The sequence below is a fragment of the Adelges cooleyi genome, unplaced genomic scaffold (assembly GCF_023614345.1).
Source record: "Adelges cooleyi isolate 19-005CV unplaced genomic scaffold, UGA_ACOO_1.1 ACOO_flye_CR_arks_rails_tigmint_CR_PRNA_9, whole genome shotgun sequence".
Taxonomy (NCBI): domain Eukaryota; kingdom Metazoa; phylum Arthropoda; class Insecta; order Hemiptera; family Adelgidae; genus Adelges; species Adelges cooleyi.
The window spans coordinates 13440981-13465449 of record NW_026096579.1 but is presented as its reverse complement, the minus strand read 5'-3'; the positions used below and the strand labels follow the sequence as shown (position 1 = coordinate 13465449).

The 24469-nt window shown below is 32.7% G+C and overlaps 1 protein-coding gene across 1 annotated transcript in view; it reads right to left on the bottom strand.

The window, feature by feature from the left end:
- Positions 1-228: 228 nt before the first annotated feature.
- Positions 229-24469, bottom strand: part of LOC126846911 (protein O-mannosyl-transferase TMTC2-like) — a 145788-nt gene continuing 121547 nt past the window's right edge. The window contains exons 7-12 of the mRNA XM_050586773.1: positions 22661-22746; positions 8484-8728; positions 5571-5711; positions 2998-3082; positions 2724-2902; positions 229-539 (exon numbers count right to left, since the gene is read on the bottom strand). Coding sequence (XP_050442730.1) covers positions 372-539; positions 2724-2902; positions 2998-3082; positions 5571-5711; positions 8484-8728; positions 22661-22746 — 904 coding nt within the window. The 3' untranslated portion in view covers positions 229-371. The remainder of the gene's footprint in view (positions 540-2723; positions 2903-2997; positions 3083-5570; positions 5712-8483; positions 8729-22660; positions 22747-24469) is intronic.

Genomic DNA, 24469 nt, shown 5'->3' with positions numbered 1-24469 from the left:
TTAACGAAAAATAATAATTGTATTAAGGTAACCACGATAATACTGAACTTTGATTAAAACATTTAAAAGATAATATTGTATTTGATGTTACATTAAACCAATGTTACTTACGATGCAGTAACTACATTAATACAATTCATTATCCATTGTAAAATGTCCATAAATACATTCTATTTATTTTTTGACAATTTCTAACAATGTTAGGAACATAATAATGTTAGGTACAACATAATAATATTCTTATTTTAAGGCGTTATACAATTTTTAGTAAAAATAAATACATTTCTTTTTTTTTCATATATTATAATATAATGTACATAGGAAACTTTAACGGATTAAAAATAACATGATGGAGTGAACCGGTTGGCGTATCACGCCCTAGACCGGCGACGCAAAACATTTCTGAGCTTGTTGAGGTTGTCTAAAGTAGTCTGGTCGTCTGGCGATATCCTCAGAGCTTTCTGATAACTAACTAGCGCCTCGCGATGCTTGCCATTCAGGTGAAGCATGGCTCCAAGGTTACTGTGACTGCTGGCATCCTAAAAAATAAAGCATAATAATTTAATAAAAAATGCTATTTATTGTATCGCGTATGAAGAATGGATCACAGTAAGATTTTAGGAAAATTTAAAAACAGTATTTTATTATATATTTTTTAAAATACTAGAGGTATAAAAATATTGAGTAAGTTGAGTCCGAACGTTTTAAATTATTTTGTGATTTTTATAATTTATGGTTAATTCGAGTTAAAATAATTAACTTTATAGGTACCTATTATAAATTACTAACGACTTATGGGTAAAACTACCTGTAGCTTTTTATAAGAATTTGCATTGTTTTTAACGTCGTAAAATTTTCACAGCTGTAGTTTTAATGAATGAGAACAAAAATCCACTTTTGAAAATAAATAATATAATTAAAAGTTTAGGTTACTTAGTTTGCATAATGACTGTGTACTAATGTACCTCTATAACTATACAATGCCCAGAAGCAACAATTTTGTTTTAGTTCATTGTTTGTTTAAACTTCATATTAGAATAAATTGCACCAATGCTTTATTGTTTAATTATCAGTTGTATATTTTACTTTTATATTACAATTGGCGGCTTAAAGATTGAATTCCACATATGCGAACAACGCTGAACAAAAAGTGTCATTTCTGGAAATGCTTACTCAATCAGTAGCAGCTATAAGATAGGCTTACACGATTAATTTTGTATCTTAAGCGACCTAACCCAACTTTGACAATGTTCACTCTGAATGATCATTTAGGATGATTTTGATATTTACACAGTTCATTTTAAAAATTATCATTTAGAGTTCAAAAAGGAATAGTACCTAAGTAAGCAAAATCGCATAATTTATATTCCGATCAAAAAATAAATATAATAGAATTATATTGTATTAATTATTATTTTTTTCTTGTTATTTTAGACGTTTCTTTTGATTAACCTAATATATTTTAATCGTGATCGTTAAAAAAAAATACAGTTATCAACTCGTTTGTACCCAATGGCCAACATAGAATATTGTGTGTAAAGAATCTAAAATATATTCATATTTATTATTATTTCTAATATTTATTCAGAAAGCCAAAGGAATCATTTGTATATTAATGCAAATTATGTTGCTGATTTGTTCAATTTGCTTTTCAGTAATATATTTTAAAATATTCTTCTACTATGTGTATTTCTTTTTATCCAGCCCCCCGAGAAAACTTTTATGAGATACAATAATCATAATTTGTGATTTAAAACGGCTTTTATTCGACACGTTTTTTATTTTCATCTCCTTTTTATTTCTTATGCATACAGTTCGTTCCTCATAACTCATGATTTATTTATTTGGTTTTTCATTTTTGAGCTCAGTAGTTATTTTTTTAAGTCGTACACTTACTGTTATCGAAGAAATACACTCTCAACGCTACATCTATTAATACTATTTTTGAATATATATATAAAATAATACCTCCCTTTTTCCATCTTAATGCCGTTTCCATAAGCCCAAAGCGTAAAATATGGACCGATTGAAAATATTTGTTAAGCCTTTTTCGGGTTTACTTTAGGTAGAAAAATAAATATTACCAGACAGACGGTTTATCCTCTGTTTTTTTTTTTATATTGTATGTACAATATTATTTACCTTAGCCCTTTAGATCCAAAAGTAATTACGATAACATTTAATGGGAAAATATAAATAGTCTTATGATTAACAATCTCGATGTTTATTATTCACTCATAGTACGTTAAAGCGGGGAAAAACATGACCAAAATTCATATTTTAACTCTTTTTGAAGTTTCTCAGAAATAATATTTCACTGCTGTCTACGTGCTCTTAAGTATAAAATATTATTAATAGACAGTCGAACACAGAATATAATTATAGGGGTGAAAAGTTTTGAGTTATGCAAAACAATTTAGTCTGTTGACTTTTATTATTATTATTTTTTTCTAGTTTAATAGTTTTTATTTAAACAAACTATTGTTAAAAGTAATAAATTAATACGGATGAATAAAAAAAATACATTGATAGTTTTTAATTTATTGTAGTCATTAGTTGAAAAATTAGAATTAAAGAAAACCTTGGCATTTGAACGTGCGAGTCCAATAAAAAGCCAAGTAGAATGGTCCTGGGTATTGTTTAAGTCCTTATAGCTGTTTATGTCCTAGTGATGGGAATCCGAAAATACAAAAATGGGATTCATTTATCAAGTATTATCGTACTTGTGGCCTGAGTGCTGCAGCTTTTCTGTACATGTCCTCGGCCCTGAGCGATACACCCGCCTGTCTTAGGGCCGTCGCCGCGGTCACGGTCAGGTCGTAGTCTTCTGGTTCGAGACCGACCGCTTCCACCAGGTGTGCGGCCGCTTCGGGGTACCTCTCTTGTTCCAACAAAAATACACCTGATCAAATACAAAACGAAATAGTTTATTCTATGTTGGTACACAGTTTGGTGGAAACGGAAAATCAAAAGCTTGCTCAGCATTAGAATACCGACCAAAATGTTTATACACGGACGCGTCACCGGGAGCCAATTTTTTCGCTCGTAGAAACCAATTTTCTGCTTCGTGAACTCGCGTTCTCTAAAAAAAAAAAAATGGATAAAACGTTATGGAAATCGCAGACAAGAAGAAAAACAATCTAGAGCTTAAGAAAACATCTTGTCCCCTGTTATAGCTGTCCGTAAGCCACAATGCGACGATAGGACTTTCTTATTATTATTACTCGTATACTTCAATTTTTTTTTTTATTGCCAAAGGGGCGTAAATACAATCTTCTTTTAATAATAATTGTCTAGTACCCGTACCGACATGACATTTACCTCTGGGTTAAATGGTATACTGGTAATTAGGTACTTACATAAAATACTCACCGTTTAACCGTTCGGATAAAAAAAGCCTATGGGTAAAGCTTATAATTTTACAAAGAAAGCTTGTATTGTTTTTGAAATCTTCATTGGAATTAACAAAAAATTAATTAATTGCTCACGTCTTACAATAAACTTTTTAAATACATGTCTTATAAAAGATGTTTTAAAACATTTTGTCCGAATAAAAAAATTTAAATAAATTAGATCATAATAGTTTTAAAACGCATAAAAATTTAATCTTGATGCGGCATTATCTTTCAAGAGCGAATTTATCAAAAAGGATTATTTTCTAATATGACGTTTCGTCTGTTGCCTATGATATGTTTTATCGTTTAAATGGATTACATTATGACAAGTTTGGAACTATTTAAATTATTTTTTATTTTATTAAAAATGGAAAAAAAATTTAATTAAAAAAATTATTTGAATAAAAATTGAAATAATAAATGATTTAAAACAAACGTGTATTTTAAATAGAAATTAGTAAACAATTATTTGATGTGCTAAATAAAATGCATTTAAACTAATTGTTTGTTGTTTAATGAAAAAATGGCCGGGTTTGATTGTACCTCTAATATTACCTTTAGTATTCTCCCCATCGACAGCTTTTAGTGTATTTTTATGTTGAATTATCCGTAAAACTAAAAAGCCTGGGTTCGACGTATAAGTGTTTTTTTTAATCTAACATTTTTTTAAACATTTAATCATCGCGTATTGAAAATGTGGAGTTTTGAAACGAGAAAAAGCAAACAAAAGAACAATAGACTTTTAATCATCGTCAAGAACCAGGTCATGTAGGAGTAAGAAAAAAATATTTTCATTTTATTTATCTCGATTTTTTTTTTTTTTTTGAGCGCATTCTATTTACACTTTGAGATGGATTTTTATATAATCCGGACATTCCACCTATCTATCTAAACGTTAACCGCAATCATACCACCTCAATATATCTTGGGAATACAGCCTATATCCGGTACGCTATATGTACAGCAATAAATGGGTATATTGTTTACTTTGTATATTTACTTGAAGAAATTAAATCGAATTATGCAATTTATTTTTCATTGTATGTTTTTTTTTCAATTATACTAAACTACAGAATTAAACAATTATTTAACTCGCAAAATTACATAAAAAACACAAGTGCGCCGAATTTTTAATCCACAAATTTATTTCAAGCGGATTAGGAAAGATGTCTCTCTTCTAAACGGAGAGGACATTTTTAGATTACCATAGTGATTGTTCTTGAACTTTACCATCCCCGCGCTTGACGGTGTTACGTAAATGTGTGCCGTAAGTACATTCCTATAATGAAACAGTATTATAATATTTTTGGTCGTAAAAGGCGATTGCCTAAATTTTTTTCTCAAAAAAACAAGCGTGTAAATTACAGAAAATAGGGAATTTACGGTTTTCTTCGAATTCAAATTGCAAATGATTATTTGTTGTAAAAACGAGTGGGGCAAAAACAAAATCAATAGGAAATATGATTGGGACGTTATTGAGTTCCACGTGAACTGTACAAAATATATTCGTTAAATCGGGGAAATGCATTCGAACAACGCTTAAGCGGTAGCTCCCATTAGAGATGTGAAACGCTCACTTATGAATTTTAATCCCATACCGAGATTATTTTTGCACTCTTAAGTGTACCTGAAAACAATAGCGTTCGGATGACTGCGCTAATCCTCCGGCTGTTCAGAACACGCTCGTGAATTCATAATAAAGCGTAATGGCGATATAAATATTTCATTTTTTTTTTGTTTTGCTGAACTTTTCACCTTAAACTGAAAAACACATTTTTTTCCGCCGTCGACAAATTATAATTTGGTAGCCGGGAAATGCGCGCCTGCAGTACAATGCATATTGTTTGTGTGTAAAGTAATGTTTTATTCGGTCCACCCGCCCTTTCTAAATGTGTCATTGTCATTGTTATTAAATTCGGTTTGTACGTTTTGACATGACATTTTTCCGGGTCGCAATTTCTCTGCCTGTGTTGAATTTAATTATAGTTTGACCAGAATTTAACGAGGTTTGTTTTAAATTAATGTTTTTTTTTAACTAGCCTCATTCGTGAGTTGAAAAAATATGTCAACGGCCGTGTACCAGAAAATGCATGTACAAAATCACCATACTATACTCGTGTCAGTGTGGTTCTAAGTATGGTAACACCGGTATACTGTTTAAGTCGTAAAACTCACATTTTTCGCCAACCACTTGCCGTAGTTCAAGTGTGCTGGGACGTGATCCGGACCGGCCTCCAGCGCCGCCTTGTGCCACATTTCTGCTTCCCTGTGTCGGTTCAGCTGTGATAAAGCGTCACCGTACAGACTGAACAAAACCTAAAAATACATAAATTTATATTTATGTTTTATTGCCAAGTACGACTTTTTATATAACACTAAGAAATACACGTTACAAACATTTGAAAATTAATTGAAACGAGTATATTTCATAATAGGAAATATATACTCAATGAAGCATCGCCTACCTAGTATGTTCTTGGACCAATATTCGTAATAACAAGTAAAATATTTATAAAAACCAATTTTGTATAAAATATTAATTGAGGTGTTAAAATTATTTTTATCTAATGATACTTAATTAATTGAAATAACATAAATAATTATTTTTCTTTTTAATTGTGATACAACATTGTAAAGGGTCAATTTTAGTGACGTTTTTTTTTATCAAGTCGAATAAGATTTTCACAAAACAGATTTTAGCTTTTCGTGGAGTTTATAACCTCGCACTAAATAAAATATAACCCTGAAGTGAACGGGTACGTTTTTTTGGGAAAATCGGGTATTAACCGTTTTAGTGAAAAGACTTAACGTGTCATATTACACAGAATTAATTGAAATTATAAATTGTATTCATGCGCTACCGTTCGTTTAATCGAATAAAAATTATTGCTGCTTTGGACAATGGCCCATAAGCACATCTTCTGTATTCCACTGTCATTCCACCTACACCGAATGTCAAAATCAGACCGTGATTATGATATATAATATACATGATGTACCTACGAGCGGATTAATTTACAAACCGGCGGCACGCAAGGGGAAACGATTTGAAATACAATACATATTCACGAGCAGTATCGTATAATAGCTCTACATAATATTAAACCAGTCACAGTGCACTGCTTGAGGGGAAACAGCACAATATGAGGCGTGGGGGTTAAAATAAACAGGATATTGTTCACATAAAGTACACGAAGGTAATGCAGTGGTGGGAATTCGGAAAATTAATTTCCATGTGATATATATTGGCCGAATCTTTGCAATTCGCTGCGTTACCGCAATGATTTTGGTTATAGCTTGACGGAGTGGCCTTTTATTTTTTTTTGTAAAGTAAAAAAATATTATACGACAAAAAAAAAGCGGCCGTAACGATATTATAAAACAATCCTGGCGTGTCGGCGGTTGTGTTTATAAGGGATTGAAAAAAAAACGAATAATGCAAATGAACACAAAGAAACAAGGGTGAAAACTAAGGGTCAGAATTAGCCAAGGGTGTTAATTATGTTAGCACGAAAGAAAGGAGGGGTTGTTTTAGGATAAAAAAAATGTGTATTCGAGATTAGCTTAAATCATTATGTTGTTACGTATGTTTTCCATTCACTCGTTTAAAATATAGTTAATCAACATGCTATATTCATAAGCAAACCTAACCTTTTTTTTACCTCGTATTATTAATTTGTTTTTACTTCAAGTAATATATATAAATATACAGGGTGAACAATTAAACGTAAAACACTCTTTTGTTTAAAAAAAATAATAGTTTTATGGTTTTTTTTTAAAACACATTTTCTTATGTTATTTTACAATGTTGAAAATAACTGAATATTTTCTTTCCTAGTATTTCCTTTAAAGGCCCTAAAATTTGCCGGAAATTTTGACTAGTCGACAACCAGCTTTGGATAGTTACTTTAAAGGTTATTAAAGCTTAAAATTTAGGACGGAAGTAAGGGTGGAGTGTACAGTTATTTTTATCTGCACGCTTTACTTATCCCGCATACCCTTACTATATTACTATGTCAATAGAAAAATATTGTTCTAAGAAAACATTGTATTATATCTTGGCACGTGTTGACGTCTATATGAATAGTTTTCATACAAAAATTATTTATGAATAAAGTAAAAAATTTTGAATAACAGACTTTTGAACATTAATTTCTCTATAATAGATAGTCCGTGAATATGTTAAAATATAAATGCAAAATCGTCAATGAAAGTTAGTTACCTATATAGGTATAAGTTATTCGGTCAATCCATAAAGATTTTTTAATACTTTTAACTAATATTGACATTTTTCGAAATTGTTTAATTAAAAACCATTTTGCCTTTATAGTTTGTAATGAGTTACATTCAAATTGTTAACAAAATAAAACAAGGAGCACTTATTTCGATTAATGACATTAAACGCACAGCATGATGGTTATATTTTAATTAAATTAATCATTTTAATTAATTATGTTTTCACCAAAAAGAATATTTAATTAATAATATTTATAGCGTACGACTTTTAAAACACTGGTAGCGATACAATCGTAGGGGTTTTTTATTTTCATGTAAAGTAATCTAAAATTCAATTTAATCAGATAAAATATGGGTTATAAAAAATACCTACCAACGCTGGTATTACCTGTTATTTATTAAAAGCTTAACAGATTTTGCGAATGCTTTTAGGATATAATGGTATTTATTTGTTGTACAGATTATATTTAATTTGTAATATTTATTATTTCCTTTTTTATTTTTATGGTCTATATAGTTAACTTTTTAAAAAAAATATTATACGACATTATTTTTTTTACAATTTTCGAGAAATTAATAATTTTATATTATACCATTATGATATATATATATATATATATATATATATATATGCATGTATATATATTATACTCAATGATCATACTGATGGCTTATCAAATATTTGCATTTTTCTTTTTAAATTAAAAGATGATATCGTACGGTGTACATCCAAATATAAAAAATAAAATAACCCAAAGTCTTACAAGTACTTATAGCCGAAAGTAATTATAATTTTTAATTGGTTAATTAACTAGCAGCAAGACGCACAAGTAAAATGTCATTAAAACTTACCCTCGAGTTGTAGTACGGCGGTAGCACGGTAACGGCATGCTTGTAAACTTGAACAGCGTCCAGATATCTTCCTCTGTCGGCGTGTAGCTTGCCCAGGGTGATGAGAGCGGATATACGGCTGGTCTCGTGATTGACCCTATCTTTGGAGTGGGATCCGTCTAGAGAAACACACGATTTCAACACCGACTCTGCTTCTTCACAACGTCCCATCGTGGCCAGCAACTGTCCCATGTTCAAGTAGGCCACTGTGAACATACAATTATTATTGTCATTAATTTGTTCGACTCTATTATCACTACGAATGTTTAAAAACGCATTAGGTTAGGTTTTGTCTAACCGGTCGGCATATAATAAGGTGCAGAATACATTTAGCGGTTGTTTGATCACGACGACGGGTTACTTTTTAGGGTAAAGGAAAATTTAATTTTACGGTCTAATGTTAATTTTCGAACTTGGGTAACTACTAAACGCGTTTCCGTACCCCTCCGGGGTTTCCCAGCCAACTGGGCGTGCGACTGTATTTAGTCGTTGCCGCTTTAGTCGTCAGGAACAGCTGAAGCAAAGCGTGGTCGGGGAATAAGAACACATATTAAACATTTTAAGGGGCACATAATGGGCGACAGACGTTCGCTGCGACGTACGGAAATCTTATTTATTAAGGCGACCGCGTTGAGAGCACTGAAAATAACAAATATATGGGGCGTGCGACTCATAATTGCCAAACATTACTCAAGTCCGGCCACGACGCACGGGGAAAGCCGATACAAGCATTTTTACACTAGGCCCAAGTAAGTATACCGGCCGGACACGCACGATAGAGAAGTCAATATAATGATGGATAAGGTGTAGGTTTGCGGAGGTGCACAAAAGGCGAAAAGCTCGGCAGATTTCTTGATGATACCATTCGCAAGACGATTCGCACTTGGACACATGCACACACATATATATATGAACGTCATTAGAGAGAGACACGTGCGTTTTTATCTCTAGTAAGTCGATTAGTTACTTTTCAAACCAAAATTAACGAGACGGGATGAAGGATTTAATTGATTAGAAAAACAAATTAAATCGAATCGAACTCTTGAGTAGGTGTAACGTTATAAAAAATCGATTAAAATAATTCAATTTACTTCTAAAATTTTATCAGTTGTCTCAAACATTGTCTTAGGCTGGTTTTGTAATCAATTCTTAATCATACTTGTCGACAATATTGTCGAGGTTATTTTTTTAAATTTAAATTCATACGGTTGTATAAGCAGAAATGTGGTATAAACTCTAATCGCTATTCTGCATGGCATTTATAAAAAAATTGGACTCTTTTTAAACTTTCTAAAATATGAATAAGAGGTGGTACTAGAAAAGTAGATGGTTAAAAGAAAGTTAAAAAGACTATCAAGACAATAAGTAAATATATTGACCTGAATGAAACTTACTTCGGCGGTAATACAAAGTTGATCACGAAGTATTGAAAAAAGGATTTTCAAGTGTTAACATTTTAGATTTAACAGTTTTTTTCAAATTGAAGAAATATTGAATTATTTTCAAGTTATATATACATATATGAGTATTTTTAATAAAACATTAAAATTATCCATCTTTATCAAATACAAAAAAAATAATCATTAAGAAACACTTGGAGTAAAGTTAGGGATATGATATTTTGGAGATTTCTTATTTGAAAATATATACTGTTTATTGAAAGAGTAAGTAGTAGGAAAAACAAAAAATTGTTAAAATTCTATAAAAACCAAAACCATTTATATTGTTATACGCTTTTATGTTACTGATTTGCCTACCCTGTAAGCCGTGTTATCGTTCAATTAGTTTATGTTCACGGTCTTATATTAATACTTGGATCACAAAGAAAATACAAATATAAAGTACTTAAAATTGTTCGTTGTAACTAGTAATTTTTAATTATTATTGTATTATATCGAACCGAGAAAAAAGTGTCAATTAATTAAACTGGGCTTAACTGCTCTTAACATTACCGTGAAGTTTCACATCGAAACGATAATGAATAAATACAAAAGTTTACTTAACCTAAGCCAGAACATTTGCTTAAAAAGTAAGTGAGTGTTTCTGTTCATACATTGTTTTTTAAATTAGCCACGGCGTTATTGTTATTTATTTATTTTTACCAAAAGTTCCTTAAATACAGGGGTTGTTTTATTTATGGGACGGTTTTACGTTATTAGACAATGTCGCATTGATACTAAGCAGACGGGGGTGGACCATTTATGTAGAGTCGTTTATTCGGCAAAGCATCATTATCGAAGATAAAAAAGAACAATGCAAAATCAATATACGATTCGACATTACCCGCAATGTAGCAGTAACCCGGCGAAATAAAAAAGTAATCGCAAATAAAAAATTTAGACCCATTTCGTGTAACGGTTTTTATGCTCAAATAGGGTTATTTGAATTGTTAAACATTTGGCATTTGATTTTGTTTAACTGGGTTTCGATGGAACGATCGAATTATGTACTAAATTATCTTCTTTTTTTTTTGGGGATTTCTTTATTCGAAAAATTCGTAATGACCGGACCCGAGTGCTTTGTCAATGATGACCCTCCGGTATCCATGACAACCGCATGAAAATCGGACACGGCGTTATTGTAATAATATGTGCAAGCTGCTCGTCATTGAAAATTCTAAGTACACAGATAGTCAAAGTATTGACAATTATTGGCCCACACGTTAGATTTGATAGCTAAGCAATTTTACAAAAATCTGTCGACACTCGACCAGTGTGAACAACTGATATTAAAAAAATAAATAAATAAAACTATACCTAACGAAGAAAATGGGAAAATATAAATTGGTTGTGTTAATTGTATAATGTAACGACAGCTGTTTGGAAATTTCTTGAACCTAAATATTTGTAAACGTTGTGGTACGATGTAAAATAATATAATACCTATATTCAACGACATCAAGTTAAATTGTTGTATAAAAGTTTATACCATAAACATGCGTGTTTTACTTTTTGTGGCTTGTAAATTCGTAACATTCATTATAAGGGTTCAAAACATGAAGGTCTTAACTTCAATCCCTTTGTGGTTATTTTTAGGGATTCCGCAAAACAGGTGTGGTATTCGTATGTGATTGTTCTTTGTGCAGAAATTCATACATTTCAATGTAGATATTATTGTTTAAAAAATATTTTGAGTAACGATCACTGGTTAGTAGGCGTTTATTTGAGACGATTTTTTTTTAAAGTAATTTCATCAAATGGAGTTGAGAATTTATAAATAAAAACTGAAAACCGTTTGGAAAACAAAATATTTTTAAAAAGACCTAAAGAAAAAATGCTTGACTTTCTTTTACTACAGCCGCGGGAATTTAATCGAGAAAAAAACCAAGTTAGTATTAGAAAAAAGTTTTGCCCGGAAAGTTTAAACTTCGATTACTGCGGGTAGTAGAAAAAAAACAGTATTAAAATATACATAAACAAAAAAACAAAAACTGCGGTTTTCATTAACCTTTGTAGAGCCAGGGATAATATAATTTGCAGCATTATTACAGTTTTGGTTTAATAAAAAATGTATATCATTTTATCATTTTTTTTTTTGTATATGAAAAAACCGCGCTGCAGATGACGGCAGTAAGCTGAAGCAAGCGTTAATGGGCAGACGAGCCATGTTCAGGTTTTATTACAAAGAAAGTAAACGAAAAACCTCTGATATGATGTTAAATGTAATCCTATTTTATCCATGCAAAGCGTTCCGTTTAACGGCATGTTAAATTCGTAATATATTTCAAAACACGTTTATCCTATTAAAAAAGCGAACACCTAAATTATTATCGTATTACGGCACTACCGAATTTCATATAAGTCTAATAACTTCTAGAAAGCACGTTCAACATTTTTAAAATGTCCATCGCATAGTCAATGTCGGTACACCTATTGTTCGATAACTTCTGGTACCGTTTTTATTTTTGATATAAAAATATAATTATTATTTGGAATATAACTCCTATTGCTGCTCTACGTGCGTGTTATGAACTAAATTACAGTCTAAATTGGCTGTATTATTTTATGTTTTTAAAAACAGTTTTTAACTATAAGTCCGGTTTGTGCATTATCGCATTGTTATCGTAGCAACGGTATTTTTTAACGAAAAGAATAATATTTACAATATTTCCTTAATAGTAATGGACTAAAATAAATAAAAACCGCATTTTTAAAGTTTAGAGTTTTTCTATGTTTTACATTTGATATCGAGTACGTCACTGTTATCATTTTAAATAATTTAAAAATTACTGAACATAGGATGCAAGTTTTTGAAGGGATGAAAGGTATGAGCAGTGGAGCGGCCAGGATTTCATTTCGGGGAGGGCTAACCTTTGATTTACCAAAATTAAAAAAGCAACATATTGCACTGTAATTATTAATTTAAATACTTTCTAAAATTTCCCCTCAGCCCCTGTCCTATGCACTGGTATGGCGTAAAGTCACCAAACTAGTAAAATAAATTACCTTGAAATTCGGCTGTTATACTATCAATTGAGCTAATTTCAACACAATGTGTTTTAGCAAAGAAAATAAACAACATTTTTGTTGTTAAGAGTTTGTTTGAATATTTAATTATTTTTGTTCCTTTAAATAAATAAATACGACAAGTGTTGCTTAAGTTTCTTCTAGATAATGTTAGATGATTGACTAGCCACGTTCCATGTTTCAACGTTGTTGTTTTGAGTTTATTGTTTTATTTTGCTTTTTACTGTTTTTTCGTTCATATCAAAATCTAGTGCTTTAATTGGTTATAAATCTATCTAATAACGAAAAATGTACAGATTATTTTAAATGAAACTACCTTACAAAATGATCGTAATTAATCAACGTCGATTGAAAAAAAAGATGTATACACCGCGATTAATTAATCGTAAATTAAGCAATGAAATACTAAAACAATTAATCTCACCCTATCGATGAAAACATTTATTATGACATTTTGACTTTAACGACATAATCTTATTATACTATTGAGAGAATATGGTGGAGGAACAGGGAGAAAAAGGAAACGAGGTTCACAGGTTTCTGTCAATTGTCCTTTTTCAAAATGTATTATAAAATTAATTCAGGTTGACTTACCAAAAAAAAAAAAAGAAATGTCAGTTTACACAAATACTTATAGCCCGGGATTATTTACCGTGGTAGGAAAGTTTGAAACTGAATACAAACGACGTCATTAACGCTTGTACATTATCGCCCGGGGTGATTTATATTGAAAACCCACGCTTTTTAATAATATTACAGCATAATGTTATAAAATAAAATTATACTAAAGGTAATTTAATTACGTTTTTGTTTTTATATTTCGGTTTAACAGAGTAAAATGCCTTTCCGTTGTGTAATATTTATATAATTTGTAATTTTACAATTTATACAATTTATATTTTACTTGTATTTTTTTTTTACAACATAATATAAGATTTAACCATGTACCTAATGGCCTATACAGTGTACTAATAAGGATTGAATATGGGCGGTTGTTCGCATTGTGTCAACACAAATATCGTGGCACATGTGTAGTGGTGTAAATAGTTAATACGATAGCATTGTGCGTTACTATCTAATATGTGATGCAAGTTTATTGTAGACAAGTCAGCAATACCTAATCTAACCTGAACAGCGCCCCCCTTACTTCCCTTGAACTTTAGACAAGTTTTTCCTAGCAGTAAATGGTCTATGATTGTAACTGATACGGTTGCCGTGCTCTCTAAGCATTTATCGTTGCGTTTAACACTTTTCAATGGCATGACGCGAATGAAATAGCTTAGTGCGTTTAAAATATCGTCTCGTTCGTAATAATACCGTCTACTTAAAAAAAAACCCGCCTGGAAAATATATTGCGCATAAGTGTAAAGAGTAAATAACGGTGCACAACTTATGAACGTTCAAATGGTTTTTTGAGATGCTCGGTTCGGTGTCGTTAAACCGTCGGCCGTGATCATGTACGATGGAATCATAATAAAATATTATACAATATTATATCATCTATTTAATTAAAAAAAAAATCAATGCTTTCAGTCGAAACGCAACACTAATGATTTCCAAACGATGGCGTTTGAGAGAATTTTAACATGGATATAACATGTCGATATTTTTGCGTTACCCTTTCAATTTCAGTTAGAAATAAGAAATCAGTGATAAACGATATGTGATAAAAGATAAATTATAAATGATAAGAGATAACATATCTATGAGCTGTATTTTCGTAGAGCGGAGAAAATAACTAGGTTTTTTTCCAAATGTTTTAGGTTTTTTATAATGATATGTACGACAACACTGTTCCCGAGAGTGTAATATTATCATTATAAACATTAGTTTTAATGCGCCAAAGGTTTTATTTCCAATGTTGCATAACTGTCAATAAAATAAAAATGCCAATGACGCACGCCTCCCGGCATAAACGCGAAAGATAATTTAACAGCTACTTTGTTCGCTTGCAAAAGTATGTACTTTATAAATTATATAAAACGAGAAATAAATTGAAACGCCAAGCATAAACGGCGAACGACAGTATTTTTATGACTTATTTCTACGTTGCTTAAGAAATCGTCGTAACATAATTTTGAACACTATACTGTTTTGTGTGTCGAGTAAAATCACTACTCGTCGTTGGTGATAATATTTAAAGACTAAATGTATTTGCTATTCGTTTCAGTATTATTTTCAGCAAAATTCAAAGTCATTGCCATTTTACAAATTGGGGTGCATAATTTGTCGAATTCGATTATTATGATTGACGACGGTTTGGAAATCGGCGCGAGTCGCTCAGGCCAAAGTGCTAATTAACGATCCGAAATTGTGTTTTGATTAAGCGAGTCCGTTAGTTCAGAGTTAGTTGGTCTGACTATCTGTCGAGAATGTCGCCACCGAGTGTTTACCATAACGCCCGTGCAAAGTTTCCAAATCAAACGGCAACCGTACTTAACAGAGTGTTACAGAGGATTTCAATGCAAGCTTAATCTCCCCCCCTGAGGATTGCTAGGACGCGTACCTATACACTTGACAGGATATTAATTGTGAATTTGGACTTATCGACGACGGAAATCTCATTCGCCCGATCCACAGTGGATGCAGAAACCACATAAAAACTGGCCAAAATAATTTCAAAAAGTTCCAAAAGTTATAATCATAAAATGTTTAAAAAAACAAACTAAATTTAATATATATATATATATGTACCTAACTATGGGTTGCGACCATTAATCCAATGTGAATATTTTTTCGATTTAAACTTGTATTTGAAATCGACAACACTATAAATAAATTAATTGTATAAAAATTATCACAGAAGACTCATACTAGTATCGCAAGTCAACTGCGTAACTAACAAACGACGATAAAGAATATTCTTTCCAACAAGTTTGGATCGAAGATGCATCGAAAAATATAAAATCCTTTAGTATAAATGTTTAAAATAAGATATTTGTATCATTTCAAATAGCAATTTGTTGGTATTATTTAGTAACAACTTTTTAAATTATTATACTATTAAACTATTATACAAGTTGTCTAAGACATTTTAAAGGAAAAAAATCACAGGATTAATCAGTATTAAATTAATTTATTATTGATTTTACTTAAAAATTTCAAATGTACCTATTCCTTATCTTAGAATGTATTTTTTACTTTTTTAAACAGTATTATTTAGATAAAGTAGGCTACCAAAAATGACTATTATTCTCAGTTAAAACGTAGGGATAAAAAAATACATGTATACTTTTGGCCAGTTTTTATACGGTTTCTGTCCGACGTGAAGTTTGTAACTGTTTCGATTTGGCCCCTGACCGTTTAATTCGAATACACTATGAAGTAATAGTGGATAAAAATGTGCGCAAGGAGATTGTGGACTGAAAGCAAGATTAAGAGAACTCGCCGGCAACCCGCTTGTTTGGTGTTATTACTTTTAACGGGAGAGGCATGTGCCCGAGGGGCGGCGATGAGCTGTTCACCGGCGCGTGTTGGGCGATATTAATTAGAACGGCCGGAAATGATAAATTTCCAACAAGACAACGCAATTTGAACCGCTGCGGTTGACTTGTTGATTTAAAGCGAGCAGATTAAACTGGCGAGTGGCTAAAATCAGAGGGTAAAGCTGTTATAATTATAAAATATTACAATCATTCCTCTCTTCGACGACCCGTCCAATGTGGAATCCGTTACAATTATTAATCTCATCGACACGTTTTCAAGATGTATATTATACAACTATTGTTAGACCAAACTTATCCTGTGCATTGGTGTTATTTAGCCCTTTTTTTTATTTAAAACCAACATAGGTTGCTTACAAAAAGTACGTTTATTAACGTTAAATTTTGCCAAATAATGTTTTTTTTATTTTGTGAATATTAATTTTATTTATTCAATTTAACTATAACAACTGAACCTTATAATAATATGTTTGTCCACTGTCGGCTTTCGATACATTTCATTTACTTGCTTTTTTTTTTTAATAATCAAAGAGAATAAGGTTAGATTCGAGGTTTTAAGTGTGCTTTGCCAATAATATATACTCATACGTACAAATGTCATTCAAGTACAATACATTATTGCCTTTTTAATTTTAAATTATATAAGATCGTTGCTAAGCAAAATTCCAGAAAATAATTTGCTAGTGTAAACAGACTAATGTTTTTTTTTTATTGAGCGTATTAAATAACGTGTTATTGACAAATACGTGTGTTTATATAATATGGCAAAACAATATTTTTGAAGCCGTAATTAATATGTAAGGGTATTGTTGTTTTATGAGCAATAACTGTACATCAAAATTAATGTTTAGTTTTAATTATATAATTGTGTTACGCAAAAAATACTTCAAATTTTACCGGATGAAATGTATAATATAAACCTTAACCGTCCATAAAAACCTTTTAAAACTATTCATTAAAAGCATATAGTTCGAGGTACTCAGAACCCTGACTACGGTATTAAACAAAAACCATAATAAACTCCATGTACATAGCAATACATGTTATTTAGTATAAAAACGTTAATGTTATTTTATTTTGCTTTGCTTTGAGGTTAATTATCATTTTATGATATCGATTTATTACTAAAATTGAAAAACATATTTAAATAATATTTTTTTTTAAGACTACATAATTTAAAAAAAAATAAGGTCCAAATAAATGATAATCAGAATTTTCGGTACCACTAATACTATTCGCTTTGAATAATTAAACAGTATCTTCTATTATACATACAGCATCAATATTGTGCATATAGTAAGATTAAAACGAATTTACAATACATGACTGAAGAGGTGCTTTCCAGAATACCACCGTGATAGAAAGCTATAATTTCCCACAGACTATTCCTAAAAAGCTTGGGTGGATTAAGGATTTACAAGCGATTATATTCCCCAATCCAATTTACATCAGTAATAAGTGTTTTGCGTCGTTCGAATTCGACTTAAATAATGCACTAGTACATTACATACAGTTTGAACCCGACGGCTGTGACCTCAAAGTAATCAGGTGTTTGTGGTCAATCCGACAGTAGTTAGTTAGCAGCGTAAACTTCTTCCATAATTTAACCATTCGAAAGCCGTTATTTTAACGAAGAGTTTATTATTAAACATCTACCGTGAAGAGGAAAGACGGTGGACCACGACGTCCGACATTATGTACCTTTAGACCACAAGAGACACAACGGATTTTGGTGTAATAAGATTGCGAAGGCCGACCCCGATTCTTTTTTAAAATTCCATTAAGTCTAATGGGTTCACCGTCCAGCGGTAATCCTTTCACCAGAACGTCTACCTTGCGCCACAGAGCTCTTCATTAACTATTTTAAAGACTATGTCCTTCTTATAATATTCTCCTTAGAAAAAAAAAGCCGAACTGTGTTTAGACAGGTCGAACTTGTTGAACACTCCAATCACAATGTGGGACTGCAGTGAGGGTCGAGTGCGGTGGCCGGTACTCAACAGTAGTGTATCTTAACGATGTTTGTTTTCAAAGGGTAAAACCGTTCCAATCGAGACGTCTGTCGGTGTAACGTATTGTGCTCATAAATATCTCTGAACAAACGACGATTTGATTTCATGGATTAGAATTTCAAAAGTAACATTTTAATTTTTGCCATTTTATCGAGCACAGCTTATTTTTTCAATGAAATTATTTTTGAACACATTTATATAGGAAAGTAACATTTTATCTAATTTATGGGTTTTGTTCAAATAATGAGTACAATGAATTTGAACAATGCAGATACTAATTTTATGGCTTTTCTTTTTGGGTACCTTTTGTATTAATGCTATTGTATACAATATTATAAAATTACCAGATAATATTAGCTAAAATACATTTTCCAAGGAAATAAGCGTCTTACGTTAAATCGATAGTAAGCGGTAGGAAAAACTTAGTAAAACTTGTAGTTATAATAAGTATAAGTTGTATAAGTAATAAAATAATAAATTATAAAAAAATTAAAAAAATAATACACTTTTCAGTAGTAGCGTAAACGCTTGTTTTGGTAGTAATGCTATCATCATCGGCGTTCTAAGCAGAATATGCTATGTGATTACTGTAAAAGCTATTTTTATTATTTTATTGAACACCTTATACACAGTATATAGTCGATCTGCATTGAAAAGGGATAACTCGATAACTATGCTTGCGCACAGGAGGTCGGCTTAGAAGTTGTGGGGAAATGTAAATTATGCGCATACAAGGATAGTGCCTTAAAGAAATAATTTCGGTGGGTAATACAGTTGGCGCATTAGGCGGGTATATCCACTTAAGAGGAGCAGCCGCCCTAGTCAATTCGGTTGGGCAGAATAAAGTGGCAAATTTCTTTGGTTCGGTTTGGTACGGTATTTCCGGTTTCGGGCAAACTTTCCTAAAAGCAGATCCAATTACCGTTGCTATTCACGGCCTACGGTGGACTTTGGTGCGAGTCGAAAGGCTTGGCCGTACACTTTTATGTGTTTGATCGGATTTACGTTGACGGCATGCGAATTTTTGCCAAGAAAACGGCACTGCCGGAAACAAATAACGTTTTTTCTACGAAATCCACGTGTTCATATATATAAATATGTATACGCCCAATATACACCGAATATATACAAAAGACAATTGGGTAGGGCGAAACAAATCACATATTATTATTTTATGAGGGTCGTCGACTGGTATCGTTTTATTTCTCCAGAAGTGCCGAATAAACGAGCCCGGATCGTTTTCGTTTCCAAAATATAACCTACGGCGGCCTTTTTCATAAATCTACACCACTATAACTTGTTATATAAATCTATACATTATTATTGTTAGTCGATACTTTGATACAAATTGTATTCTTTATTCGCTTGCGGCTTGCCAATAAGTAATCACTAATAATGTAGTCGTACATATTTGACTTAATTTTTTTTGCACCGCTTAGCTTGTAAATGTTATTGTCTGATGACGAATTGTCAATAGAACAGTCAAGATGGCAAAACATCTGGGGGGGGGGAGGGTCTTGGAATACTAGAAACCTTAAAACTTAAAATTAGTGCTTTCCAAAATGCCTACATTAATTTTCTTAACGAGAGATTTGTTGAAATTGTACCGCTAATTTTAAGTTTTAGGTTTTTAGAATCCAGCTGTTTAAATATTATTAAAGTCATGTAAATTAGAACGTCTGATAATAGCAAAAATGACATTGGCAAACGCTAAAAAAATAAATAAAACAAAGCGTTTCTATAAGAACGAGCGCGTTTTTTTTTTAAATCAACAGTGTTGTAATGTGGAAATTCACGACAGGCGCGATACTCGCGACAGCGGCAATAGTCGCCGTCGCAAACAACGGGTCGCCGCAGTGGTCGTACAACGACGTGGAATCGTGGCCGGGCGTTTGTGCGGCAGGCCATAAGCAGTCGCCGATGCACATGGAGTCTAGATACGCCGGCATTAGCAGCGTGGACGAATCCTTTGTGTGTGCGTATCCGTGGACGCTGCAGATGTCGGTGTCGACGCCCGGTAGTCCGGAACTCGTGTTGCGCGTAATCGCCAACGGAACCAAGTCGAACGCCTCGCTGTCCGGAGGTTCGTTGCCGGAGGGCGTCAAATGTGCGCTAACGCACATCCGGATACGCTGGCCGGCCGAACACCAGCTGGACGACGAACAGGCCGACTTGGAATTGCAGTTCTACCATCAGCGGCCGGCCGGCAAACCCGCGACGCTCGCCGTGTCGGCGTTGTTCGTGTCGTCCGACCGGGACAATCCGTCGCTGCAACCGATCGTGGACGCCGTACTCAACGGCCAGACGCGCTTGACCGGTGCCATTAACTTCAAAAGGCTGATACCGCCCATCGATCAGTGGTTCTCGTACGAAGGATCGGAGACGTCGCCGCCGTGCACCGAACCGGTCGAGTGGGTGGTCAGACGGGCGTACGGGTCGGTTTCCCTCGATCAGCTTCAGGCGCTCCAACGCGGCTTTCAAGTGCCCGAAGCCCGCAGGCCCCTCGCGTTCGGCAATCCCGACCACCGCCCGTATACCATAGTGAGGGCAAGTATGACTGACGAAAAATTTAGTGGCAACGGCGTTTGCAAAGTGTTGGCTTCCTCATTTAGCATGAGCTCGATTCTAATAAACGTCTATTACCATCGCCTATAATCTATTGTTTTCACTGCTTAAGACGCGTGCAGTCTGTCGAGAGTTGGTCAGAAGAAATAACTGACTACTCCAATTCTGCGCTTGGCGAATTTTTTACTAATAAATTCAGTGGTTAAATTGGAAAAAAATAGTAAGGATGGACTATTTTAAATGGCTACTTTATTGTATGTTATGTAAGAAGCCGATATTCATTTTAAAATTTCAGATTTTTGTAACTAAATAAATTAAAATTTGCAATTTTTCCATTATTAATACCTAATTTGTTTACATAAAAATATCACATTTGTTTCTTACATAACCTAGTAATGTTGCCAATGATGTTTACTTTTTGGTCTAAAACGTCAAAAACACCGACAGCATGCAATCTCCTTAACTTATAAATGTGACAATATTATTAAAACAAATCGGAAAAACAGTTTTGTTTCATTCTTTAAATCGAGCCCTGCGATCAGGTTAGAAATAAATAATAAAAAACAAAATATATTAAAATTAACAAACAGAACAGAACACTTAGTAGAATATAATAATTATATAAATACTAAGTGCTCTCTGAGGGTGTACCGTATACCTAATGATTTTTATATATATATATAATAAATATAATTTAATTTTTATAATACCAAATAATTTGATGTTACAAGAAAAAATACTTTTTTTTTTTTTTGAGAAAAATTTGCGTTTCCCTGGATAATAAAATAATGGTGTATGCTACAAAAAAAAAGTATTAACAAAAGTAGCTTCCCCCTCCCCCCAATTCAACCACAGCTAATAATGTAAGCACATTTTCATCGGAGTTTGCGGAACGTGCTTAATGTTTTGTTGATTTCAGACGTACGAGTTATCGGTATCTCAAGACGTTAGGGACATAAGACCGCCCACCTTAATACCGTACTATTAAGCATTAGCAAATAGCATGACAAGGAATTCGCGTTTAGGTGTCTTCGGAATGTGATTGATGGGGTGAAAGCTATTTTCAATGAAAATTACACACAACATACATCAACCACATATAATAATTATATCCGACACTGCTGTGCGGAGAACATTAGGCGATAAACGGTACAAAAATGCAGTCATTTTTTTTTATGAAACTATCGTATTCAAATGATAAAAAAACAGTTGTACGAAAACATATTATATTATAGCTAGAAGTCGGTCAAATGTGTAGAATAGATTAGGTGGGAAAAGAACAATGTTCGTATGTACAATATGAACGGTGTATACAAGTTTAAAGTGGACGTTGCTATCTCCTATATTATAATAACCAATTTAGTTAAGCTAGTTTAAAGGGTTAAATTAAAAAACCACCTTAACCGTAAGAAAACGATGACTTTTTTTTTAAGGTCTATGTCAAAAATGTTGGCACTTTGAAAACCATATACAATAGCGGTTAGGTCATATACAGTTTCATAGTCCGCTCGTTGTTCGACATATTAAATGTAATTTTTTTAACTTTATATTATATTATCCCTGCGAACGCTATGTTCCATTAAAGTTTGGTTTTATTGACCAACAAAATGGAAAACCAAAAAAAAAAAAAACAACTCATTTCCATTACATACCTGCCAACGATGATCTGTATTTAATAGCGTTCTTGTAGCTGGCCACGGCCGCCTCGGAGTTGCCTTTATCCCTCAGCAGGTTTCCTCTGAAACACAAGACAACACACATATAATCATGTTATATAGTAATATGTATTTTGTGTAGCGCAACATATACATCATGTTCAGTGTGTATGTACAAAGTCAGACACGGGGGTGCGTTATTATTTTTGAGGGAAACACCCCTGCAGCCCGTTGCTGGCCTTAAACCACCTTTCAGCTTTTTGGGGGCGAAATGAACTAGAGCGGTACCGGCTGCTGTCAAGTTGACAAATTGCCGCGGAAAGCCGAAACATACTACATAACCATACTACTTTGAGCCTAAACCGAATATTGCGCTCTATTAATCATATATAATATAGGACACACGCCACAAATATAATGTTCACACACACACATGTATTTACATTACCTATATAGTAGATATATATTTATATGTATGAAAACATAATATAATGACAGACAAAAGGAGAAAAAGTATGCGCGTTGAGAGGAATTTCACGGTTAGTTAAAAGCCAGATGTATCTACAGCTATACAGTTGGGTCCGTGCTAGGCAGAAAAAAAACAACGCTAGGGTTCATAAAAAAAAAGAAGCGGAAAAATTTAATGGTCCAAAATTCAAATTGAGTATCACATTATGAACGTCGTTTTAAGGCGTTTGATACTTTACGTGGGTTTGCGCGGTCGAGGGTAAAAATAAGAAAGAAGAGAGTCTGAGTTGTGTGTCGAGTGAACACGCCATCGTTGATGACGGCATAAGCGTTTATACACAAGTTCAAATACAAGAGACCCTCGTTACCGGGGAATGATAATATATAGGGTATAATAATATTTACATAAAAAAAAACGTTTTCAATAAGACTCATCAACTCCGGCACTCGATTCCGGCCGTTAGCGGCGGTGCTCTTGTTTACGGTATATATTATAATAGCAACTATTATAATATATGTTTAATCACCGGCACATGTGATCCTAATATTGTGCTTTTCACACTCTGAAGCGGTTGTATAAAATATCGTGAAAAACACTGTGGTCCTGGAAAGAAGTAAGTAAGTGAGTGAGTAATATTTACTTTCAATCCGGACACTCTTATAATAGCGCAGCAACTTTTCATTACCGTCACGACCATCGTACGGCAATATTTCAGACAAACGCACTTCAAGTCCAACACACTCGACTTTGGCATTTTGAAAATATACCCCTGACCGAGCAGTGTAATCGGAAAACAGATGATAATATTGTATTTTACAATGGCATTTCTTACGCTGTACAATAACACAAGTCGAGTCACACACAACGCCCTACTAACGTTATAACATTTAGTTGTTTCACTAGCTTTGATTCATTTTCGCAGTCGCTATATTCATAAGCGCAATTTTAATTAAAAACAAATTGAGGGTGCTTAAGCTCTGAAATTTGAATGAATGATGTTAATGGGTTTTTTGAGCAAAAGGATGTTGCTAATCAATTTAACATTTAACGCCTTAGTTTATTTAAATTTTAAAACAAAAAATGTATGCAATATTAAAACTAACAGAATTTTTTTACAAGAGTTATACATAATATTGGCAATATGTTAACATGTTATTTATAAGTAGAGGTTTGAATACATGAACACGAACAATATTAGAGGGCGCTTATTTTAAAATTGGTGGTGCTAATACAAGTTATAACATATTTTACTATATAACGTTCATAGGGCTATACTATATAAACGGCTAGCCCGTTCTTAACGATACTGTAACTATGTTTACTACACTATTCTATTA